Here is a 26,114-nt window from a genome sequence, read left to right as displayed (position 1 = left end):
ACACTGGCCGTCTTCCATATGTAAGCAATAAGGTGGGGACTGTGCTTGTCCCACTTCCATACACAGTATAAGAGCTGGAAGGTCTCCAGCAGGGACATATGGGATGTATGGTACAGTTTCCTATTAAATAAAACGACTGCCATGTTCTAATGAAAAAGAAATAGGATAGCATGCAGCCCATCAAGGAAAAGGTACAGTGCAGCCTATCAAAGAAAAGGTACAGTGCAGCCTATCAAAGAAAAGGTACAGTGCAGCCTATCAAAGAAAAGGTACAGTGCAGCCTATCAAAGAAAAGATACAGTGCAGCCTATCAAAGAAAAGGTACACTGCAGCCTATCAATGAAATGGTACAGTGCAGCCTATCAAAGAAAAGGTACAGTGCAGCCTATCAAAGAAAAGGTACAATGCAGCCTATCAAAGAAAAGGTACAGTGCAGCCTATCAAAGAAAAGGTACAGTGCAGCCTATCAAAGAAAAGGTACAGTGCAGCCTATCAAAGAAAAGGTACAGTGCAGCCTATCAAAGAAAAGGTACAGTGCAGCCTATCAAAGAAAAGGTACAGTGCAGCCTATCAAAGAAAAGGTAGAGTGCAGCCTATCAAAGAAAAGGTACACTGCAGCCTGTCAACGAAAAGGTACAGTGCAGCCTACCAAAGAAAAGGTACACTGCAGCCTATCAATGAAATGGTACAGTGCAGCCTATCAAAGAAAAGGTACAGTGCAGCCTATCAAAGAAAAGGTACAGTGCAGCCTATCAAAGAAAAGGTACAGTGCAGCCTATCAAAGAAACGGTATAATGCAACCTATCAAAGAAAAGGTACAATGCAGCCTATCAAAGAAAAGGTACAATGCAGCCTATCAAAGAAAAGGTACAGTGCAGCCTATCAAAGAAACAGTACAATGCAGCCTATCAAGGAAAACATACAGTACAGCTTATCAAGGGTATAGTACAGGCTAGCAAAGAAAGGGTACAGTACAGCTTATCAAGGGTATAGTACAGGCTAGCAAAGAAAGGGTACAGTACAGCTTGTCAAAAAACAGCAGGATACAAAGGAGAAATGTATGGTTACTTTTCTTTTCTCCACATATTGTTTGCTTTTTTGTTTCATCCACATGCCCAGAAGGAACAGACCTCAAGCTTCAGGCCTGTTTCCATATCAGAAAGGGCGTCACACCCCGATGACACTGGGATTGTGGGCTTCACCGCGATGTGAGATTCAGGAAGCTCATAATCCGCCGTTTGGCTGAAGCAGTGAGTAGGGGGGGGGGAACCATTTGCTGCTCTATCTTGATAAAGGATCCAAAGTAATTATGGGCGTTCTGGAGGAAAGTCTCCTCGGGTCAGGCTCATTGTCCCAGCTGCAAGCAGAAGCTGATTGTTGTCAGGTGGAGAGTCTTTCTTGGCTAATGCTGTAAATTATGCCCTAATTTAGATGTGGAAATGAGAAGGCTGTTCGTAAGCAGCAGTCGCCGCATCAGGCGGGATACATGCCACTGTTTTCGAGTGGCCTGCAGTGGCCTGCAGTGTCGGCACCAGCGTCTTCACTGCTCTCCTTACAGGTCGGCTGGAAATGGCTGCTTGGTCCCAAGACTCCATCTTGACTGCCAGTTGTTTTCCTGCAGAATTCTTGCTTTGTCTTGCATTCCCCTAAACACGGGCCGCATTACACTAATACTGTGCCATCTATCCACGTCGTCCAATCACCTAACCGTATTCTTGTCCCTATTATTCTTGGTGAATATTCTTGTCCCTGTTGTAAATGCAGAATTACAGATTTCGTATTTTAACGGCTCGCTCTATCATTTTGTGCCCTGTCTTTAGCGTTTTCTTTTTTATGCTTTTTACCTGTAGTATTGAGTTCCTCTGTTATTTCTGTACAACACATTGAGTGACCTCTGACCTCCGTGCATGACAATAAATTGCTGTATAAATTAAACTGTCTTGCCAATGGTCTCCATCTACATCTTCCTGTGGATGAACGTAACACCTGAGACGACATCTTCTGATCCCAGCAGTGAGGAACTCTACACCATTCCCAGTCTGTAGAGGCTTTTTGTTGTTTCATATCTGACCATCTGTCACCGAGATATTGATGGATACAAAATCAATTTCCTCCTACAATCTATTGCCATTAATCATCCTGCCTGCAAGTCCACCGCTGACCGATGACGCACACGCTCGTGATCCCATATCCTTCAGGAAAAACATCAGCATCCATTTTGGTAAATTATTTTTCACATAGTTAAATAGAGGTGAGAAAACTGAAAAGTTATTCATGTTATCTAAGTATCGTGGTTACACAGCTACATGATTATTTACAAAGAACTGTACTGAATGCAGAAATGTCTGCCAGACCTCCCTTATAACCTAAAAATATAAGTGTGAAAATGTGGACTTTGTGTAGGTTTATTAACTCGAATCCCGTAAGATTAAACTTATAATCCATTTCTTTGGTTAGTAGTGGGTAGGCCCAGCTGCATCGTAGCGCAGCTGCCTACCTAAAGTCTTCGAAAACCTACAACCTGTCACTCTAGTATTGGAACCACTGCAAAACCAAGGCTCAGGTAGAAATGCTACATTTAGGAGGAGAGGAACTGATTTCAGAGTGTGGATAATCACTTTAACAGTTCATTATGTGTGCAAAAACCATTATTTGCTAATGGACCACTAGCAAACAAACAAACAGCATATCCGGCTTTTGCGATTTATTTTTTCTTGTTCTCTCTCTCTTTGCAAATCCTGATCTTCCACAGCTTGACAAGGATATTACAGATATCTCCCCCTGGCCTCCTGCACTGCCTCAGCATCTCTATCAGCATCCACACGTATCTCGCAAATTGAGCAGGAAATAATTCCAGGAATCTATTTTCTCGTTACTGTGCATGAATCGGGCCACGAAAAGTGGCAAATCCGGTTGCTATCTGTACCCGCGTCCCTAACAATGTGTAAAATCACAGGGGAATGTCTCCTCCCACGGTGATACATCTAAATAGCTTTGCAGAGAACTTTCTGGTCCAGTACATGTCTTCTCCATTTCCCTGGAACACGTTAAATCCTCTGTAGTCCTCCTGATTTGCTCTTTGGCAAAGCATCCTTGACAGAGGAGGTGCGGCAGTTACCACCAGACCCAAGTCTGTGTGCGTGTGTGCTCTGCGAAGCGTGGAAGTCTTCTCCTTCCACAACTCGAACACGCAGGTCCTCCAAGTCTTTATCGAGTCCTCCATATCCCCAGTGCGTGGAGGCAGAATGCCGGCGCCATCCTTTCTATCCGCTGACGCTTGGCAGCAGCTGCAATGCCATTGAAATGGTCCGAGGCTGGCATCTCTAACTGCCACCGGTGTCTCCTTGGCATCCCCTGTCACAGGTAAATCAGGTCACCCATGGTTACAGGGAATAGGGTCCACAAACACACTGCTCGCCTAGATTACATGCCCCCGCTGGGGGTTTCTATTGTCAAAGGATTGTAATTAAATGCACTGTCACCCCCTCCATCTTCAGTGCAGTTTTTCCTTTTCCATCGTTCTATATCTGTTTCCTCCTCGGAGACATTAAAGATTTATTAGCTTGGATCTGATTCTGGGACAAATCCAAATGTTGCAGACTCCTCTTCTGAAAACCTTGTGGTAATGGGAGTTTCACAAGTTTGACAATCTAGCAGAATTCTTTATTTTTCCATCAACACTCAGCTCCGTCACGGCTAAGATAAGGACTGAGGGCTTCTTCGTCACTGTTTGCCATCTGAAGTGACATCTCTGGGAACTCTGCCTTGAAATATGTAGCGAGATTAAACTCAAATACCTGGCTTTAAGGAAGGCTGTCACAGACAATGTTTTGTGTATCTTCAGAAGGTGCAAAAGTGATATTTAAATCAGGAGTTTGGAAAGCAACACACAAAAGAAAATCTTATACATGTTGAACTGAAAATGTCTTTTAAAAGCCATTTTTAGTAAATAAAAATGAGACAGTCTCTGCTGTCTGTCTGTGGTATCAAGATCTCAGCCCCTGTCTTTTCCTTCATCGTTATTTAATTGCATTTGCTCAGAGGCCTGTGTTGCACAACACATTCCGTCCACTGGGTAAACATCTTCATCAGATGGAATCCACCTGCTGCTTGTTGATTGGCTGCTTTGTTCCAGTGAAAGTTTAGAGCAGAACTGACAGTGGAGTGCTGGACCAGAATACCAGAAGAACCACAATTTCATTACTTAGGTGCCCTGCATGTACCTGAACGGAGCCAGGTCAGGATGCTGGGAGTTCATGCTGCAAGTCATCGGCTTGACACCAACACGGAGAACATTTCTGTGGTGCTGCATCCGCTTACATTGTGCTCCAGTGTGTTCAAAGGGGAGGCTGGTTCCTAATTAATTTCTCATGACACAAGTAACCTCTTTGCAGATGGGGTTATGTCCCCGAGCTGCCCCAGGGGTCAACTCAAATGACTGACAACAGCCATAGTGGAACATACTAGCAAAAGGAAGAAAGTCATCAGTGAGCAAAGGATCAGTTAGAGGTAGAAATGAAAGGTGATAAAGGATGGAAGATGACAGGTGAATATTAGGGCCACAAGCACGCCTCAGAACGAACCGCTCCAGAGCAGATTCTAGGGTTCCTGGCATAGACCCTGCCATCTATAGGCCAACAGCAGAAACTGCACCCGTTCTACTTTGTGCTTAAACATTTCTGGCTCAGTAATGGATGTCTTGTATATTACATCAGACCCAAATTACATGCTGTTAGACCTTTTCCTGGTGCGATCGAACAGACCACATGTCCTCTATTGTTCAGAGAGCTGTTTATAGTAGGGTCATTTATTTTGTGATTGAATGTCAGCAACTGAAACCAACTGAAACCAAAAGGATTTTGGGATTTACAATCTTTGGACAAGATCAAAGGATTTTTAAACCAGTATTTATATAGATTTATTAAAATATTGTTAGATTATACATATTTCTAACACGCTAGGGATTTTGTGAGTCAAATGGATAGGTTTTTCACTAATTTGGAAGCGCATACTGACTTCTTGATGTGAACCGGAGGCCGGAGTGAGGTCCATGAGAGATTCCGGTGAGCCCAGAACTTGTTTCAGCCCAAACCAGAAGAGCTCTAAAGGCAGGCTTGGTGTACTGATGGAGGTGCATTCAGCCATGCAACATGGCTTGTGCACTCCAACAACACTAATAGACCCCAAAAATAGCTGTAAATGATACTGGATGCTGAGCGTGAAATCCTGGGTATAAATTGCTGATGACTAGTTGTCCAGCAGTAATGCAGAGGGAGAGCGACGGCCCCTTCATCATCGCCATCAGGCGGAGGTGAATGCTGGGAAATGACTGGTCCCCACACTGACCCAGTAACTCCAGCTGCCTTTGCTGCCCACACATGCCGATTAGCCCCCTTTTTTAAAGGTGTCAGTCCTTTGAGCTCCCAAAAGTCTTAAAGGGGAGCCAGGTTTGCCTTTAAAGGACTGTGACCCAGGGCATCGAATCACCTCTTTTTCTTTTAGCATAATTTAATCTCAGACCAAGGGTGGCTTGGCCGCGAGTTGGAGTAAAGCGTTTAAAATCCAAACAGCACCCTCCACTGAGATAAGTTTTTCTTTTAGCTACTATTTCTAAAATAAAATGTATTTTTTGAAGACATGTTCTTCAAGAGGCTCTTAAATCTTAGACTTTATGAGAATAAAAGCTCTTAAATCAATCACAGCTAATCTAATGTAATATAATGCCACGAACCCAGCAACCTATTTGCGGCTGAGCTCACATACCATTCCATCCACCCCCCCACCCAGCTGGTGCTTTTTAAGCCTAAACAGGGAAGCAATGTAACAAGCACCAACTGCGTTTTATTGGGCTATTTACTTGCTGGCCTGAGGTTAGTGATCAGTCTGATTCTTTGTGTAACCCATCTGCCTCCCTCTAAGCGGATAGTGCTCTTCAAAATAGCTTTTTCGGTTGTCTATATCTATATTTGTGTCCAATTTTGCTTCCACGTTTATTTGTGCATCTTGTGGCTGAAGAGGCAGCGTGTGGCTCTGCAGGTTAGGACTCTGTGCCTGTGATTGGAAGGTTGTCGCTTCAAATCCTGTGGATGGTTGTATGATCATATGGAGCTCTGGGGCAAGGCCCTTAACTCTGACAGCTGGATGGAGCGGTCTGCTTCCATGCTGTGATCTCATCTGTCTCCGGCTATGTAGAAATTGAGGGAAGTGATGGTTTGCTGCCCCATGCTGGCTTGTTCCCTGCCTTGTGCCTGTAGGTTCTGGGATATGCTGGCTTGTTCCCTGCCTTGTGCCTGTAGGTTCTGGGATATGCTGGCTTGTTCCCTGCCTTGTGCCTGTAGGTTCTGGGATGGGCTCCAGTGCCCTGTGACCCTTAATAGGACAAATGGATGCCTCTCTAGGTTTCTTACTTTTCTTATAACAAGCTCAAGTGGCTTTTCATGGCACATATTAACAGCAAGTTAAAATCAATGCAAGGCTACAAGCAGAAGCACCAACAATGAGAACCAAAGCAGGAATAGCAGTCACTCCTACCAGCTGAAGTCACATGATCTCATCAGCTTTTAGGAGGTTCATCTGGAGTGCTTCTGAAGAACAGAGGTGCCCGCGTTTGAAACCAGGAGGTATATTTTGCTGGAAGGAGGTAGAGGTGATGAAAGACTTTTTGAATGTGAAGTATTACGCAGCAAGAGTGCAGACAGACATTGAGCTTAGTAGCAGAATCTCACACAGTCCTACGCCTTCCAGAACTATGAGAATACAAAACGGATCCCAGTAAGATAGAGAGAAATAATATGTCTACATTGCACATGTAGAGTTTGTCTGGCCTCTATTAGAATTACCAGAGCTGGTGACAGACTCCCATCCATCCGTCCGTCCGTCCGTCCATCCGTCCATCCATCCATTCGTCCATCTGTCCATCCATCCATCCGTCTTCCAGCTTCCAGCTGCTAATGTGTCATTGAAAAGAATGAACTCTTTGTTGCTCTTAATGAAGACAGACTTCTGAGACAAACGAGACAAACAAACAAAAATCCTGGGAAGATTCAGCTGAATATTCCTCTCCATACAATTAGAAAAAAAATCTTTAATATGTGCTTTGTAAGTATGAATGGAATTTTAAAATGCACCCAAGCTTCATTCTATGAAATGAAAAGGCCGCAATTTATTTGCAGATCTCTGATTTGGTTTTGGCTGCACTGTGCCTCACACCTCCCAAAAAATTTGCCTGAGATTTCCTCTCTTTCAGAAATCCAGCTGCCGCTGTCCCCACAGCCCAGATGCGCGGTGATGTCTGCTCAGCTGCCACCCCCCCGTCCCCACATCGCAACTAATGCGATCTGTCAGTGAAACATCTTGCATCCGGGCCGCAGTGACCGTTTATCCAAACGCATTCCGATAGCCTGAAATTACTTTCTTGATTTTCTCGTTGCCTCAGAATGAGACCCTTTGGCTCGGGACATCGTCCGGCATCGGCTAACTTGATTTCATTCTGTGAATCCGCTGATGGGAAAACTCTGTGCAACTGAGCAGTTATTCGGCTGTTATTCAGGTTAAGAGCCCTGAGTGGGATTTGAGCTGAGAGCCAGCCGGGGCAGCTGCTGTACATGGCAAAACGCGATAATGATCAATAACAGAGCGGCATAATCACTCTGTGTGGTCTTTGTTAGCAATGACTGCATTTGACCGAACCATGTAATGCGGATGACATTTGATAACAATAGCTGCTGTTTGAGGTTTGGACAGCCGCTGAACATTTCTGCATTATTAAATATCCAACCAGTACTGGCAGTGAGTAACTAGATAGACTTTTACACGCTGAAATAAAAATGCTAATGATTGGATGAGTCTGGGTGGCTGTTTCACATGCGTCGCTCAGGGCAAATCTGGGGTTTCTATTGCGCCTGTCCTGGAGGGATGTTTTCCTGCCAGACTGAAGCACTCAAAACAATGAAGGCAAAGTGACGGTATCGCGATGGTGGCCTTAACCCGGCACCCGGCTGTTGAGGGCTCTTGAGTTTATATATGGATCCTCTCGCTGAAAGTGCAGTGACTTCATGGATGAATAACCAGACATGAATATGAAGTGCTGCAGTATCGAAGTGTGAGTTGACTGAGACCCTGATCCCATCTTTACGGATTAGTAAAGAATGCAGCTTATATCATCAAACTGTGAGTCTTTCCAAATTCAGCCCGGTTGACCCTTATTTGCCCCATTAAAATATTCCTCAGGATCTGTCAGTGTTCACTGTTTTCTTTGCAAGTGGAACTGTGGAATTTAGGTAGCAATAATCCAGTGTGACCAGACAGCATCCCAGAATGTCCCTTGCTGAAGATATGGCTGAACTGAATAATCATCACATGTGCTGTGTCTCCTGTTTCACACCCAAACACACAGTACCAGTGAATACACCCCCCTGCCCAAAGCTTGGCAATCAGGGAACCACTATGCGGAGGGTGGGGGGGGGATCTCAGAACTATAAACAATAATACTAATGAATATTTCAGTCCATGGTTTCATGAATGTAAATAGGAAGGACCCAGAAGACTTCATCATGAAGATTCATTCAACTCAAAAGTCATCAAAGAGGGATGAGGCTTTTAATTAGTTTACTCACCCAGCTGAGCTCACCCAAGTCTTTTTTGCCTTAGGGGCGTAGGTTGTATTTAAAGTTTAGCAGCATTAATGTTATTATATTAATTAAAGTATCACTATATTTTCAGTATTTCACATCCTGAAAGCCCTCCCTTCTAGTCATTGTCTCTGCAAAACATATTGTATATCCCTCATCAGCCTACAAATATCAGATGAGTCACCAAGAGATTGGCATTGTGTAGACAGTCATCACTGTACATTTACCGCAGTAACAGGCTTTGGCACAAACAGTGGTATGGGGCAGTCTGTCTCTCTCTGCCACTGGCTCAATATCTGTCTGTCCTGATTTATGGAGAGTGAAAACAGACCTGTATTAATGGCATTTTCCTTTTGAAAATTTGCTACATTGTTGTTTAGGAAGTCTGGTGAGATAATATCGATGCACCGATTTCGGCACTAGATGGCGCGGTGGTAAAGGTTGCAGCCCCTTACCAGGGTTATAAACCTAAATTGCTCCAGTAGAATATCTGGCTGTAGCAATTGCGAGTTGTCCAGAATAAAAACATTCGCTAAACAGTTTTTTGACTCAGTTTATGAGTCAGGGTGTTATTGTGATTATGTGTGTTTTTCAAGGCTGAGGACATTGAAGAACATTAGGTTCTGCCTCCCAAACGTGGTGGCCACATGGGTGTCTCACCCAGGTCCTCCCTCTCATAATCTGGACATGTGATATAAAGGCAGCATCAAAGAAATCACCTACAAATTTCTAATGCATGTAAATGAATATCTTTCATTGCCGTATTGGGATTTATTATGGTGAATCTAACAATTTATTACTAAATTTATTACATGATTTTTCTGTGTTTGCGCATGTGTGTTGACAGCTCGTATTTCCTCGTGGGGGGGGGGGGGGTGGTCTTTGAGCAGAGTCTATTCCTCAGTGAAAACTCCATGTTCCAGATTTTCAGCAAAGTCTGTGATCAGAGACTCGGATTCAGGCCAGGTAATTATATGAACGATGCGTGAAGTCTGGGAAATTGGTAGCAATCGGATGAGTGAAACCGAACGTGGGATGGCGGTGGGGTGTGGGCGGGCCGCGGCGGGTGTGAATCAGCACTAATGAGGCTCTCGAGGGGGCTCTCCTCTCACCGTGGAGACACGGGAGCGCCCCCTGCAGTCTGTCCTTGCACTTAACATGCCTCTCTCTCCTGTTTTTGCAGTCAAACCGACGGTGATAGACGTGGACATATACGTGAACAGCATCGGCCCAGTCTCATCCATAAACATGGTGAGTGTGCTCCTGCCTTTACCAGCAGCTCCCACGGTCATGAGTGCATGTGCCCCGCTGCGCCACCAGAGCTTCAGTTTGCATCTCGTGAGACCTTGTGGGATTCGAACATGTGTCCAGGTGGGTCGAGGATCTACTGGAAGAGCCCGTCTGCCAAACACAAAGTGGGGTTTAAGAAATACGAGGAATGACATTTATCCACAGCTCACCAAACATTGTTATCTTGGTTTAATGCATTGTATGATTCGAAGAGCTGAGAATATTTTATATAAACATGCTGGCTGCACTTGGATTTGTTAAGCTCTTCCGGAAGAACCAAACATCCAATAATTTTTCAATGAAAATGACATTTTATGAAGAAATGTCATAAGGCTGTGCTCTGGTCTGCGGAATTCACAAGCGAGATCCTTCTATAGGAGATGGTTTGCTCTTGTGTTTTCAGCAGATGGACAGACCAAAGTACTGAGTAAATGATACAAAATAGCCATAAAAAAACAATAGCCAAACAACATGTCATTGTCTGAAAACAGGCGCCCTGCTTCTGCAGGGGATACTACATTTTCACCTGAGCACCGCAAGAATAACTTAATTTGACGTTTGGCCGGAAGCTCTGTTTGCTGGGATGAAAAACGCTGCCGTTTCTGTCAGCGTGGTCCCAGAGCTTTGCCATCTTAGCTTAATTGTCAGCATGTCCTTTCAACCCACGCTGTGGCGCCCCCTGTGTTCTGGGTCGCCGGGACGCTCCAGGAGAGTCGCGAGGCCTCGTCTTTGAGCTGCCGTGGCTTTGGGATTACCCAGAAGGCACTGCTTCATTTGTATAGTTATGTCTTCGCCTGTGGCGGGAGGAATGGAATGGTAGTCCTGGTGGGCAGTGAACAAACGTGCGGATGGACGTCTGATCTTCTGCCGTTGAGCTGTTTTGGCCCGAGTGGCCGGGTTGAAATTGAAAATTACATTTTTACGAGTACAAAGAACAACAGTAAAATGTCCCCTATGCCGGATAGATAATGACGCCATGTGTATGGACATAAGATGCACCACCTGTGGATGCCGATTAACACAGTTGTTAAATTTTTTCCATCCTATTTTCTATGTTAATATTAGTTATAATTTAGTACCATAATTATGCCATATTATTTTGTCAAACACTGTCAGAAAAACTACTCATTTGCTTAGGCTGGGTGTGGAAATTAAGTACTTAAGAGTCATCTATAACCGATCCTTTAAAAATATATGTATTTATTAAATTATTGGGTTTGAAATATTGCCAAGCATCTGAAAGGGAAACCACATTGGTAAGTATAGTTAATTAAGCAGTAGTATTTAGCTTGTGCACTTTGAAAGATCGGCCCTCAGTCCTGGACATTTTGTTCAATATTTGTTTCTTTAATGAGCAACATTACAGAAGATGATTAGAAAGGCTGAACAGAGTCTCAGTTTGTGAGAAGGCTGGTTTCCTGTCGTGCAGTGAGTTTAGAGACGAGGCAGGTACCCCTTAGAGGTGTGTGGGTGTGTTTAAGGACAGGCTCGACGGGAAGGCAGGGAAAAGCACGTAATTAGCCTCAGTGCTGGGCACATGAGGCAAATATCAATGAATAACAGTGTCATGGCGGAAGGGGGTGGGGGCTGTTTATAGGTGTGAATGTGAAATCCACATGTCATGATTAAGCAGGACGACATACTGGTATGTGTGAGATTTACTGATGCAGGCCTTGTCCATTACATGGCATCAAATGATGGTGATCAGATTATTATTACAAAAATGTAGGGTTGTAGTGTGTGTGTCTGTGTGTGTGTGTGAGTGTGTGTGTGTGTGTGTGTGTCTACGTATAGACAAGTGCACATGACTGTAGCACACCCTGCCCCCCCACCTTTCGTCCCCCCCGCCCAGATGCATTCCACAATCAGTGCAGAGTCACATGGAGGGGCCTCTAATGTGTGACTTGCTGAGGGTAGCAGGCCCTGCTCCATGGCGCCCCCTACTGCATTATCCCCTCAAAAACCCACATGCTTACACACACTGCCCTGCAGGCCACCCGTTTTGCTCTTAAAACTGCGCTGGAAATCGCCACTCATGTTTGCCTGGCTGAACGATTAAGGCTTGGATCTATGGGGACAAACAGCAGGCTGGACCATTCCTCACTTCAGCAAATGGACGCACCGATGAGACCTCGCCAGTAGATTGTAGCCATTTCAGGCATGGGGGCTGAGATTGCAAGCTGCAGTGTAGGTGTCTCTTCCAGATGGTAACTGCTGGCACCTTGGCCCCCCACTAATGGACAATCGCTGGCACACTTCTTTGATCCAGTTAAGGTCATGCTGAACTTGGCAGCCGATGGAGGGGAATCATCTGAAGGCCTAAGCAGCTCCGAGTCGGGGGTGAGACCGGTTCGGCCGGGAGGAAGTATCCGGCAGTACTGGGAGAATGTGGCGGTGTGAACAGGACCTCTTCCAGTTAGGAGACATGGAACACAGCCCGATGCATGGAGGTGGAACAAATCAACAATGTGAGTTGAGCAGGAAACACAAAAGTGCTGAATGGGCAATGAGAAGAATGGGGGAGGACACTGGGAATGGTGTCTGCGTGGGATCCAGGTTACTGGGGCCAAAACTAACTAAGAACACACCAACACATAATACCCTGGAGAGTCAACGTGGGACAAGTCAGAACAAATAAAAAGACTTTCCCCCAATGGCCACATACCAGTTCAGCCCTCCATCACGGATGTGGAAGGAAACCTGCAGAACCCCCCAGAGCTGGATCTGCACTCAAACTCACAGCCCAGGAGGAGAGCACCTTCTGATACACCAGGAGAAGGACGCTTTGCAGACAAGCCCGCTTTTCCAAGAGAACAGGGACACGTCAGCAGTATTCTTGCCTCCAAAAAGTAACTTCAAAGTTTCTCAAAGGTGTTGCACTTCCTGTCGACGGAGACACTGAAAAAGCAAGCAGAGCTTTTCATTGGCCATTAGTGCCATGTGAGATTATGCACGCTTGTGGCTAAAAAACGCCACGGATGAGTGTTATAACAGCTGACATGCGGCACGTAAACAAAAGCTCATGTCAGAAACTGCATGTGCTGAGTGCTTCGCGAAAAACCTGCAGACGCCAATGTGTCACGTTGTCAAACATCCTACGTACTGCCAACATCGAAAAAATGACTAACGTCGCTAAATACTGCTAATGTCAAAAAATGACTAACATTACTACATACTGTTAATGTCTAAAATGACTCAAGTTTTATGAAGGCGGTACGGTCAGCTTAATGTAGACCTAAAGTGTCTAGATCTGCTGTTGCAAGAAAAGGCTGTTGTGTTTAAAGTGGAGTGGGAATCACTGGAGACACAGCTGTCTTAGGGGCGTCAGGTGACTGAGAAGCCCCGTATCGATTGGCTATTCCTGTCTCTCATTCTTAGAGATAGTCCCCGGTAACCCCAAGCAGATAAAACCCAGATGAGAGGCCTTTTTTTTTGCCTTTCTGGCAGAAAAACATTGTTTTGTTCTTCAGGCTTGTGTTTAAACCTCCCAGCCCATTTCCCATTTGTCCATGAACAGGAGGAGGTAACTCTCTGGTCAGCTGGTAAATTCGCATTTTATGCGGCCCTGTGCATGGAAGCTGACTGCTCACACCCCCCGATGGGACTATATTGTCAAAATGTTAGAGTAAATAACAAAGTTAAATTCAATTACCAGCCACATGAGTTTAGAACTAGAAATTGACAGATACTGTATCAGTTATGGTGAATAATTTTGTTTATTACTCAAGTATGCTCTCCATATTTCAGCCAGTTCTCAATTTCATGCCTTTTTAATGACCACCAGGGCCCAAATTAAAATCTCAGAAAGCACAGTTCCTACCTCCCTCCTCGAGCAGATCAAGCTGAGACAGCCTCAGCTAGGATTTGTCTTTAAGGGGGGCCAGTTTGTGAGATCGAGAGACCTCGAGGATATCGTGAACCTGGCAGGAGTGATGCTTTAGTGTGCAGTGAGCCCAATGTGCAGATTGATCACACATCAACGGGCCGTGATTGATCATGTGTGGCAGATAAATCTAGATTGGCATTACAGTGCAGTGCGTTGAGGGCGACGTCATCTGAGGTGTGTCAAAACATCAGGCACAGTTCTGGAGCGGTGTAATCAGTACGGAAACGTACACAGATGCCCCCAGCGAAGGGAGGTCATCATAGATCGATAGACCCAGGTAGGCATGGAGGCAGAAAAGGTGCAGATCTATCTGCCATTTCTCTAAAATGAATGACCTCAGAGGCAGGAGCCTCTTTAGGGTGCAATGCTAAGGATGCTATCTGCCTCCTTCCCGCCCCTGGAATGTTCCCAAAGGCCACGGTGACATTGTTTAAAGTCGTCTGCTCGCCATGTGAGAGAGTGGGAATCTGTAGAGGACCCGGGTGACTGGAAGGTGACGGTGCTTTCCGCAAGTCTGACGTCATCTTCTCCGGATCAGCACGGCTGTGTTCTGCAGAACCTGGAGGGCATGCAGCTTAGCACTGCCTTAGGCGCAGAGGGCGTGCAGCTTAGCACTGCCTTAGGCGCAGAGGGCGTGCAGCTTAGCACTGCCTTAGGCGCAGAGGGCGTGCAGCTTATCACTGCCTTAGGCGCAGAGGGCGTGCAGTTTATCACTGCCTTAGGCGCAGAGGGCGTGCAGCTTAGCACTGCCTTAGGCGCAGAGGGCGTGCAGCTTAGCACTGCCTTAGGCGCAGAGGGCGTGCAGCTTAGCACTGCCTTAGGCGCAGAGGGCGTGCAGCTTAGCACTGCCTTAGGCGCAGAGGGCGTGCAGCTTAGCACTGCCTTAGGCGCAGAGGGCGTGCAGCTTATCACTGCCTTAGGCGCAGAGGGCGTGCAGCTTAGCACTGCCTTAGGCGCAGAGGGCGTGCAGCTTATCACTGCCTTAGGCGCAGAGGGCGTGCAGTTTAGCACTGCCTTAGGCGCAGAGGGCGTGCAGCTTAGCACTGCCTTAGACGCAGAGGGCGTGCAGCTTATCACTGCCTTAGGCGCAGAGGGCGTGCAGCTTATCACTGCCTTAGGCGCAGAGGGCGTGCAGCTTATCACTGCCTTAGGCGCAGAGGGCGTGCAGTTTATCACTGCCTTAGGCGCAGAGGGCGTGCAGCTTAGCACTGCCTTAGGCGCAGAGGGCGTGCAGCTTAGCACTGCCTTAGGCGCAGAGGGCGTGCAGCTTAGCACTGCCTTAGGCGCAGAGGGCGTGCAGCTTAGCACTGCCTTAGGCGCAGAGGGCGTGCAGCTTATCACTGCCTTAGGCGCAGAGGGCGTGCAGTTTAGCACTGCCTTAGGCACAGAGGGCGTGCAGCTTAGCACTGCCTTAGGCGCAGAGGGCGTGCAGCTTAGCACTGCCTTAGGCGCAGAGGGCGTGCAGCTTAGCACTGCCTTAGGCGCAGAGGGCGTGCAGCTTAGCACTGCCTTAGGCGCAGAGGGCGTGCAGCTTAGCACTGCCTTAGGCGCAGAGGGCGTGCAGCTTAGCACTGCATTAGGCGCAGAGGGCGTGCAGCTTAGCACTGCCTTAGGCGCAGAGGGCGTGCAGCTTAGCACTGCCTTAGGCGCAGAGGGCGTGCAGTTTATCACTGCCTTAGGCGCAGAGGGCGTGCAGCTTAGCACTGCCTTAGGCGCAGAGGGCGTGCAGTTTAGCACTGCCTTAGGCACAGAGGGCGTGCAGCTTAGCACTGCCTTAGGCGCAGAGGGCGTGCAGCTTAGCACTGCCTTAGACGCAGAGCGCGTGCAGCTTAGCACTGCCTTAGACGCAGAGCGCGTGCAGCTTAGCACTGCCGTAGGTGCACTGAACCCGCCGAGTCTGCATTTCCCATTTTGCTGATGCATTGTTATTATATTAAGATTAAAAATGTATATTTAGCTTTTAGTTCCCTTTTACTGCAGCTTTTAGGTTTTCCCCAAGAAAGGGGGGCATTAAAAGCATTTTTTTGTTTGGGTCCAGATGGATTTCTTTTCAGCAGTCTTGCCAGAACCCTTCAAACCCAAACTCCCTAGAACACTGTTTCTCTTATTCCTTGTTCAAAAATACATAGAATTCTGGCGTATATGATTAGACAGGGAGCACCACTACACTGATGACGATATAACAAGTGATATTATGGAATTATTTAACAAAATTATATAGTAATTCAGCTTCCTAAAAACACCACACGTGCTGCGGAAATTAAGAAAGCTTCTGTTACTTCATTTCCCATAAGGCCTTAGGATTGACTGAGTCACATGAATAATGAAACAATTAAAAACTGGAAGGGGACACTTCCTAAAGCGGGTGGTAAGACCTGGAATCCCCTCTCTTGTGACACACAGGGTGCTGTTTCATTATTTAGTTTCTTTGCATCTGTCACTACCTATTTATGAACGATCTGACAACAGAGAGTCCCTTGAAATACACCAGTTTATCAAATTATACTATATGATCATATACTGTCTGAATTTTTTAAATACCTAAAATTCAAATTTACATTCATTCCTACATCGTGTGGAATCGCAATTACCCTCCTTTTGTTTCTGGACTGATAGAAACAGTGACTGGAAACCAAAACACTTTCTGTGTCGTCCCATATTATTTATCTCAGGCTGTGCTGTCTGTGTAATGATGTCTTGAAAGGGTTCAGTTTCAGGTGCTGTAATTCTTCTTGAGGAAGTGTAATGGCATGATTGAGAAGCAGAGATTGAGTGTCAGGCTGTGGGGCGACTGAATCTGTCTCGCCTGCCTTTATTCATGTCTAAAATGTGTCTCGGCAGCTTCACTAAACAGCGACTGCTCATCCTTGAAAGAACTAATTATTCTGGTGTCACAGAGCACCCTGGCTTAGGGCAGGTGGGGGCGGCCAGGCTTCATTTGTTTTTCTCCTCTCCCTCCTAACTGGCACAATTCAAGGAAGATTTGCATACATCCCCCATGTTAGAAAGAACTCAATCATGTAATCTGTAAGCGTCGCCAAGGTCTGAGAGCTACAGCTTTTCAATTCAGATACTTTATCACACGCCCCCCCCTCCCTCGCCCCCACGCCTTCCCCCCTACCCATGCACAAGCAGCCACCCACACACTGTACCAGATTTAATACCAGATTCTCTCACTTACTGTTTACCATAATGGCAACAGGAGGCAGGGCACCTCGTCTGCGGTTCAAACGCAGCATTTTTGAGGCAGCCAATCACAAGCCGCGTCAGCGTGGGTCGGCTGTGAGACCGTATGTGTGCCGTGGCGTGGCTGCATGGCGATTGCTATTTTTAAACGTCTGGGTCACCCTGTGTCCTAGGCAACGAATGTGTAGCCAAGGATGTGCCGACTCCATGGGTGGTTGGGGGGCGGTGCCGCCGGGAGTTCTCCACGGCCGGATACCCTCGGGGGGGCACTGGCGGAGGCGGGAGCCTCCCACACACAATTCAAGATTCTGGAAACGCAGTGTAGATCGATTCATTGCTGCCTGCATTTAAACAAGCAGAGAGAGGGAGGAAATGCAGCAGTGCAGCTCAGGAGGCTCACGCTGCATGTGTCTGCACTGCTCACTGCGACCTGATTCTGCAGCTAGCCGCAGCTAGCCCAGCGCACGCCGGAGTCTTGCATGCCTGGTTTGCCTAATTGTTGTTTTTCTTGCCAACACTCTTTTACTAGGTTCTCCCCATTTATGAAACAGTTCAGCATGCGGCATGATGCAGTGCTTAGTACTGTTGACACACCACTGGGACAGGGGTTGGAGTCTGTGCCCTGGCTCTCTGTCTGAGTGTGGATCTTCTCCCTATATTGCTGTGGGGTTTCCTTCCTGGGTTATGCCCCTGCCTTGTGCCCATAATTCCTGGGAAAGGCTCTGGAGCCCCGCAAACCTGCATAGGATGAATGGGTGTAGAAGATGCATGGATGTTTCAAATGAGATGCTTTATGCAAAGGTACAGTAGCGGCATCCCTCTTGGGATTTGAATGCAGAGTGTTTGAGCCTGTGTCTTTAACCCTAACCCTAAGCCTAACCCTAACCCTAACCGCATCTGCATGACGGGGACTGACGCTGGTGTGCTGCACCTTATGCTTTCACCTGAAGCAATTCCAAATCTGTGTCCATTTCTATAGCTGTATATTCCCATCAGAGCTCTTGTACTGTGGTCCAGATGTGCTCCAAGAAGGCAGCTCCTGATCCATCGCATTACCAGGCCGTTTCTTTGACCAAACTAATGTCTAGGCCAGGACTGTTCAAATTACGCTCCACAAAGTATGAGCACTGCTGGTTTTCCAGCCTTCCTTTACCCATGTGCAAAGCCAGGTGCAAAGCCTCTGTGGCCAATCAGAATCAGTAATTATTAAACAAGCTACTTGGGAAAACTGAAAACACGGCCTGGATTTGGAATCGGGGTGCAGGTTTGAAGAGCCCTGGTCCAGACTGTACAGAAATACAGTCGTAGCGATATACTGTAGGTATGTGTAACCAAACAGCATTTTTCCTGGCCTCTATCCCAGAGTCGATGTCATGCAGCTTGTTTCTCAACGCTGGGAACAATGAGGTTTGGTGTGTAAACAGAAAGAAAATCATTAAAAAAGAGATTATTTCCCAAGAACGATATATTCAGTTCATTAGCTTGACGAAAACATTTCATCCCATTAATCTTGATGCGGGATCTTATAATGAGGCCGTTCCGAACACAGAGCCACGAGAATGCTGATGGTGCCTCAGTCAGACTGTAATACTCTTTACCAAGGTATTAGATATGGTTTGCAACATTTACTTTGAGACTTCCCTGTGTGGTGAAAGATTATGTTCGGCCATCAGATCCTTTCAAGAAACACCAGTGCGATTTTTCCAAAGAAGTTTAAGTGGACGGTCTTCAAGCTCATTGGTGGATGGTCCGAAAATAATTTGATGGTGTTGACTGAATAATTAAGTCAGAAAGGCGGAGTATCTTCTCAGAATGAATGGGGATAAGGGACACAGCCAACGTGCCTGTGTATCTGATGTATGCAGAAACGGCTGCGGATTTTATCCAAATATGAGTTGCCTATGAGGCAAGAGCCATTAAACCTGAAAATGAATAAAGAGTTAAAGAATTAAAAATTAATCAAAGCTAAATATTAGAGCATTCCAAAGCACCTTGTCCCAACCCTGAAAAAGTGGTGTTATAAATAAATTTTAAATAAAGTGTTTCTCTAATAAAAAAAAAAATCATTAATAATATGTGAAATATGAGTTTTGTCAAAAACAACAGAATGAAATATTTTTAATATAAATAATCCAGTCAGCCACATTATCAGGATGAACCAAATAACTCTTATTAGCTGGATAAAAAAGAACAGAATCCCGTTTAAACCCAAAATAAAATACACTGGCAAACTTTCGAAACGAGCTCAGATGTAAAACATTTACCAGACTATTTAAATAGAAATGCAAAACCGCCGTGAGAGTAAAAGCCATTATTCATGGCAGAGCTGTTCCGATCCATCCTGAGCCGTGCTGGAACACGCAGAACCGCTCGCTCACTAGCGGAGTAAATGGGCACGACAGCGATTAGTGGGACAGTTAAACCACCTGACCAAACTAAGAACCGATACATCAGATGTAAGGTTACCTGTAACTGGTCTGTCGGTAAATATATGCTGCACTGAATGGTGTTCCCATGGAAATGATGTCATTTCTGTAGGCCTTTCATTTATGACAGAAGATATATGAACTTGGCAACACAGTAAACAATTAGTGTTAAACGACAATGATGGCAGAGCATATGGCCATATCAAATGGAAAAATCAGTAGTATGCTCTTTAAAACTGGGACTAGGCCATGTGTTCTGCATGAAGGCAATCCCTACTATTAAAAATGATTCAACGTTTACACCAGGGTGGGATGTTGGCCTCATCTCCTAATCGTTAGACATCACAACCCACCTCAACCACTTGGGCCTTCCAATCTACACGCTTCCCCTTTACACAGTATGTGCATCTAGCTAAATCAAAGGGGACCTTCAAAAGTGCTACGCAAATTGCAGCATTTGCAAATACTCCACTTACACACGTCTTCATCTGTGTTACACAGGCTGCAGGTGGTTACACACACACACACACACTCAATTACAGGGCCAATTTAGACTCGCCAATCCACTGCCCTGCACACTTCTGGACTGTGGGAGGAACTCGGAGCCCCCGGCGGAAGCCCACGCGAACATGGGGAGAGAGAGCGACCTCCACACAGAAAGGACCTACGCCCGACCCCAGGATCGGAGAGTTTATAGTCTTTCTTTCAAAAATGAACTTTAAACAACTTGGGGTATAATAGTAATAATATAACAAAGGGGAAATTTTCCAGTGTGACAGATAATGAGGATTATAGACAGATAGCACAACATAGGCAGCCCTACGGACTGAATCTGCCTCATCCTGCACAGTAAGCAGAATCCTGCAACGCAGACTCAGTTTAACTCAACCTACCATTGTGGATTTTCCAATGGTAGCGAATTTTCATTTTAGAGCTCAGGACATTTTTTGTGCAGGCAGTGTTGACTTCATCTAAATACTGAGGAGATGACATCGTCGCCAAGGGGGGGCCTGGAGGCTGTGACCGGTCAAAGGTTCCAGCTGAGCAACAGAGGCAAGGCCTCCCTCTATGACCAGTTAACCATCGCTGGCTGGGACTGGATGGGGATCCATCCAGACTCTACATGCTGCTTTTCTCTTCTATGACACTGAAGTGGACAGCCATATTGTCCACTGCTACCCAGTACCAGCTCATCCCTACAGCCGTTATACTGGTTTACATATGGTTTACAGACTACAGTTTGGTGGCTGCTGTAACAGCACCTGAAATTATACTTACAAGAATGCAGAACAAAAATGAGTCTTTCCAGTGTGAGTAGCAGCAGTGCATTCTGGGACATTGAATTATATATAAAGGCCGTGAGTGCTGCTGAATCAATAGAGAATTATTTAGCTGCCACCCCAAGTCATTCTTTCAGACAAACTCATTTCACAGCCTTTTTGCAAGGCAGCAAAAGATTGTTGTGAAGATTTGATGTGATGTGAGAGCAGTAGCAGCCGCGAAGACACAGCGAGTCTGAGGCCTGGCCGTCTGCGCACAGATTTTGGCTAGATGGAGTCTTTCTGTGTGCCTCTGAGGGATGTGAAACAGTTCAAGTTACAAGCATTCACAAATGTGGCACATTTAATAGCGAGCTGAATAAACTGCCACACTCATCAGACCACTGAAATGGTGATTAATCCTTCCGTCTACCCATCCTCTACGCCATTGTCTTGGTCATGGTCGCGGGAATAAGGAAAGGTTACCATTTAGGATTTATTCAGATGTGAGGTCCTTTTCCCTGCTGCTGCTTCAGGATCCCAGCGCCAACCCATCACAGGGCACACTCACACACCATTCACACACACATGCATGTCTTTGGACTGTCCTACCGCACGACGCGGGGAGAACATGCAAACTCCACACACGTGGAGCCCTGATCCCAGAGGTGTGAGGCTACAGCGTTAACCACACCACCATGCCGGCCCGGATTTGAAACCTTTACACAAAAAATGAGCATTAGCCGCAGCGGCAAATCAAAGCAGGGGACTGCAGGATTCCTGCAGAGAGCCAAAGGTTTCCATATTCCTTCTGTTTCACCAACCAGTCTCGTTAATTCATATAATCAGGTTCGCTAGTAGTGAAAGTGTGGCACAACAACTGGACAGAGCTGACGGTTTGAGAAACAGGATTATTTGAGAATCTCTGGTGAAGTTCCGTGCCGGAAAAGGCCCTCCACTGCCTCGCGGCGTTATTACCTAAGTGGGGGGTATATGAGACACATTTGCTCAGCATTTACACACCCACACATAGCACAGAGCTACAGGATGCCAGCAAGTGTGCTCGCAGTAAGTCTGATGCATTATCCGCATGTTCACAGATGGAATAATCAAGGAAAATGTGTATTAATTACTCAGAGCTGGGACTTCTGTGGCAGTACAGCAGGGTTTGAGAAACCAGTCCAGTCCTCGGGATCCCAAAGATGGGCCGCATCCCAGCTCCCTGTCAGACAGTTCACATTTTTGTTGAGTTGGGTGTGTGGCACGGAAATGTGGCAGAGGCTTAATTACTAAGCGAAAATGGGCAAAAATGTGGACCGTCTGACAGGGAGCTGGGAGGGAGCAAAACAGGAGGACTGTGGGAGGACTGGGCTGGGAAACACTGCGGTACAGGATGGAATGATTTAAAACTCAGCAATGGAAGACCTGAATCCCATTGACCCACATAGATCAGGAGATGATGGAAGGAGTTGATGGGATGACTTGGGGGTGTGGAAGTTTGAAGCAAGACAAAAACACTGATTTTGGGTGGGACTGGCAACCTCGATAAATCCATTCCCCTCTATTTTCTATCGTTCCTGTATCATAAATGTAGCAGCTGTGGTGAGTCGCCGAGGAGCGGCGTGTTCTTAAGCTTCCTCTGAACAGCGACTGGGAAGCACCTCCTCAAGCACAATTAAGGCTCCCACTGCTTGCGAAATGCAAAAGACTTTGTTTCCTCCGACATGGTAAAAAGTAGCACAGTACAGAACTGGAGGCCCATCAGAAGGGCAGGCGCTCCCCCAGCGTGGCGTCTGGCTGGGGGGCGTCCCGGGTGATGGTACTGTAAGCTGTGTGTGGGGGGGGGCATCCCGGGTGATGGTACTGTAAGCTGTGTGGGGGGGGGGCGTCCCGGGTAATGGTACTGTAAGCTGTGTGGGGGGGGGGCGTCCCGGGTGATGGTACTGTAAGCTGTGTGGGGGGGGGGCGTCCCGGGTGATGGTACTGTAAGCTGTGTGGGGGCGGGGGCGTCCCGGGTGATGGTAAGCTGTGTGGGGGGGGGGCGTCCTGGGTGATGGTAAGCTGTGTGGGGGGGGGCGTCCCGGGTGATGGCAAGCTGTGTGTGGGGGGGGGGGGGCTTTCCCGGAGCACATCCACAGGACACTCTTGGAGTGAGGACATCTTCGTTCTCCGTATGTTGACCGTAGGACTTTTTGACTAGATGTGTTGATGAGGAATTCTCCAGAAGCCAATTTATCCTACGATACTGTTCCCTCTACATTCAATGCCATCCCCCCCCCCATTCACCCTTTGGGGTCTGTCATCTGCCACCTGCTTCTTCACATTCAACGGGGCAAATGCTTCATTAAGTAGAGTGACAGGTCTGGAGGAGAGCAACATCCCCTTAACCCCGCCTACAGCCTGCGGACATGCAACCAATGGCAGCGAGGCGGAGGCAGAGCAGGCTGGCTACCCCAGTCCACGTATCACTGTCCAGCAGCAAGTGGGCGTGGGCCACGGAGTGTAACACCCCTCATTTAAAAAGGGGTGGGGCTCCCATCCAGCTGTTGCCAAAATAGCCTTTTTGAAGAAACCAGTTGGCGTTTCACTGAGCTCCTCTGCACCAAATTTGAAAAAAGGCCCAACAGTCCTTCAACTTCAAATCATGTGGAGCCAGGAAAACTAAATGGTTGCAAAACATGTACAGCAGGGTTTCTCAGCCAAGCCCTCGTGGACCCCCCCACGACTGTCCACGTTTTTGCTCTCTCCCAACTGCTAGGGAATTGAGAGAGAGCGAAAACGTGGTCCGTCTGGGGTAGCGCGAGGACTGGGTTGGGAATCACTGGTGCATGGTAACCAATGTGCTTTATAGACACAGAACATAATTACACTCATTTTGACCACCAGAAAGTATTTCTTGGTGCTGATCGATTACATTGTGTTTTTTAATTTTCATTACGCCTTTGCTTTTATCTCACCAAATTCTAGGTGTGGGAATCATACATCAAAGTGGATCTAAATTAGCCGACATAGAGCACGTTCGCTAATGACCACAGAGAGAATCCCTGCATGGCGACAGTGAGGCTGTAATCAGCAGGGCTGGACAGTGTCTTCTTGTCATTCTTTGAAGAGTGTGTAATTAATTGTGACAGCGTTGCTCGAGGTCAGTCTGGGCAGACAGGAAGCTGATTACACCACGGCAAGCAGGCGGCATGAGACCATCTTCTGCTTGTGCCCTTTTGGCAGTTTTGAATCGGTGTCTCCAGCTTCCCAAAGACCACGGAAGACCTCAGACCCGCCATTCTCTTCTCAGTGCGCCTACGCAGCATTTCACTCCGCGAACGCTTATTAACGGATAGCTGAATAGTGAGTCATTGATAAGGTGCAACAATATCCTGAGAGATTTCATGAAAGGCCACTCCTGCAGCAATCTGGGGGCTTAAATTCAGCTTCTGCTACCAGCACGAAATGATAAGGGAATCCCCTGATAAGACACATTCATTATGGCGCCATTCCTCTCCCCTGCCTCTCATTTCTTAGCACACCTGTAACCACATTCTGTAAACAAGTGGCTTTACATTTCCACTGGGAACTTTGTGGCCACACTGCACTGCACTGCACATTATTTGCATACAGCACTGGAAGTTAACTAAAGCTACCGTGATCACCTGTCACCTGTCCTGGGTACCAGCCCATGACCCACAGCAGAGGGCCAGCTGACTGGCTGCTCCTGATCTTACAGTTGGCTTCTAAGCCAATGCTTCTACTCAAAGCAATTTGGCAAAGGCCCCTGGACAAAGCCCTCCATGGTTATTCAAGAACTAAAGAAAAACCAGGATCCAAAACTTCAGTGCGAAAAGGCATCAACAGCCATGTTGAACATGGCAGAACAAGAGTGACACAACCAGGCAGGGAATTGCTGAACAAATAGTAACTAACGATCAATAGCAATCAGCAAGTACTAACTCACAAGGGACTAATGAAAACAACTGATATTTAACTGGGTCAAACAGGAAATAGAGATTAATCTAATATACTAGTGAGGCTTACGGGGAAAAATTTACCAGTCCTGTAAAATACCTGGGCTGGATCCCGGACTGGTTTGGGGTCCTGAAGGTAATTTCCAAACTGCTGGATATTCTGTTAGAACGGTAATGTGTTTTCACTTTCAGTCTTCGTGCTCTGTCAGGATCTCTCCTCCTGTTGGCATTAAATCTGCAGGTTTTTCTTGGTAAACCCCCCCCCCTACCCGCCCCCCACATCTCCCAACTGACTCAGTATGCCTCTCGTTCCCCGACGAACCTTCAGCCGAATCTTCTGGAAGTTGGCCCCACTGCCCCACTGATTACTCGAGTGCTAACTGCTAATTACAAAACCCAGTGGAGCAAAGATTTGGGAGCCGGGGAGTATGTGAGGCTCAGTTTTATCCATGTAACTGTGCAATATTAAAGCAATAGGGCTTGTCAGGGTCTGAGGCTTTTTGCGTGGACAAAAGAAGCACTTTTTTTTTCATGATTTAATTCCTAAATATAAGGAATATATCTGTATGGTGAGTCCATCTTGAATCATTATAGGTAAAAAAGCATATCACTCTTACTCGTGCAGAATCAGCACTTATGTGTAAGGGAACAGTTTACAGTTTACAGCTGAATCATGAACGATGACTTCGCTTTAATCATCATGTTGATGCTTAAGTAGGCATGAGTTTGAGGCCGCCAGGTGGATCGGCTGGCTCGGATCGGCTGACTCGGATCGGCTGACTCGGATCGGCTTTATTGAGCCCGGATCCATGGCTCCTGCAGCCCGGTTTGCTCCCGCAGTCAGTCCAAGATGCAGCATTTTCCTGGCGGGTCACGCAGACGAGGGTGGGGTGCTCACAGACAAAGAGCGGCTGTGTCAGATAGGAAACACTCCCCCCCTTTTCATCCACAGACACATAAAGAAAAAAAAAGGTCAGATCTCGCTTTGACCTGTTGCATGTGCTGACATTTCTGCACTGTTCAGATCTCAGGCTTCAGTGCAAATATAAAGGTTATAATATATTTCAGTAGCAGTAAACGCCAATAAGTCTTGGTATATTCAGAACATGAACCAACTTTGCTGTCGTTTTTAATCTTGTGACATAAATAATCCAGTTATTAATGGTGAGTGTTTATATTACCATATATATTATGTGTCATATGCTGTATATTTTCTGCTTAGATGAAGCAGCAGAGATGTCAGCGGAGTTCTGACTCTGTGTTAATCTTAATCACTATGACCCCTGCTGGCTGGTTATGACACCACCTTCTTTCTCACGGCTACCCTGCAGCATGTCTGTGAGGCCGGCCTGCGGCGTGTCTGTGAGGCCGCCCTGCGGCGTGTCTGTGAGGCTGCCCTTGCACGCCTGGCTCCTGTCTGCCTCTGCAGCTCACACCGTCTTTGTCAGTAGATTTGCGCTGTCACCCCTCAGAAAGAA

The 26,114-nt window shown here is 46.7% G+C and overlaps 1 protein-coding gene across 4 annotated transcripts in view; it reads left to right on the top strand.

The window, feature by feature from the left end:
* The window catches only part of gabrg3 (gamma-aminobutyric acid type A receptor subunit gamma3), an 85,165-nt gene that overhangs the window by 11,658 nt on the left and 47,393 nt on the right, over positions 1-26,114 (top strand). For all 4 annotated transcript variants that reach the window (XM_023800760.2, XM_023800759.2, XM_023800758.2 and 1 more), the window contains exon 3: positions 9,814-9,881. In XM_023800760.2, coding sequence (XP_023656528.2) covers positions 9,814-9,881 — 68 coding nt within the window. The remainder of the gene's footprint in view (positions 1-9,813; positions 9,882-26,114) is intronic.

This window comes from Paramormyrops kingsleyae, chromosome 1 (assembly GCF_048594095.1).
Source record: "Paramormyrops kingsleyae isolate MSU_618 chromosome 1, PKINGS_0.4, whole genome shotgun sequence".
Lineage (NCBI taxonomy): Eukaryota > Metazoa > Chordata > Actinopteri > Osteoglossiformes > Mormyridae > Paramormyrops > Paramormyrops kingsleyae.
Note: the sequence above shows the minus strand (reverse complement) of the source record. Positions and strands in the feature narration are given on the sequence as shown.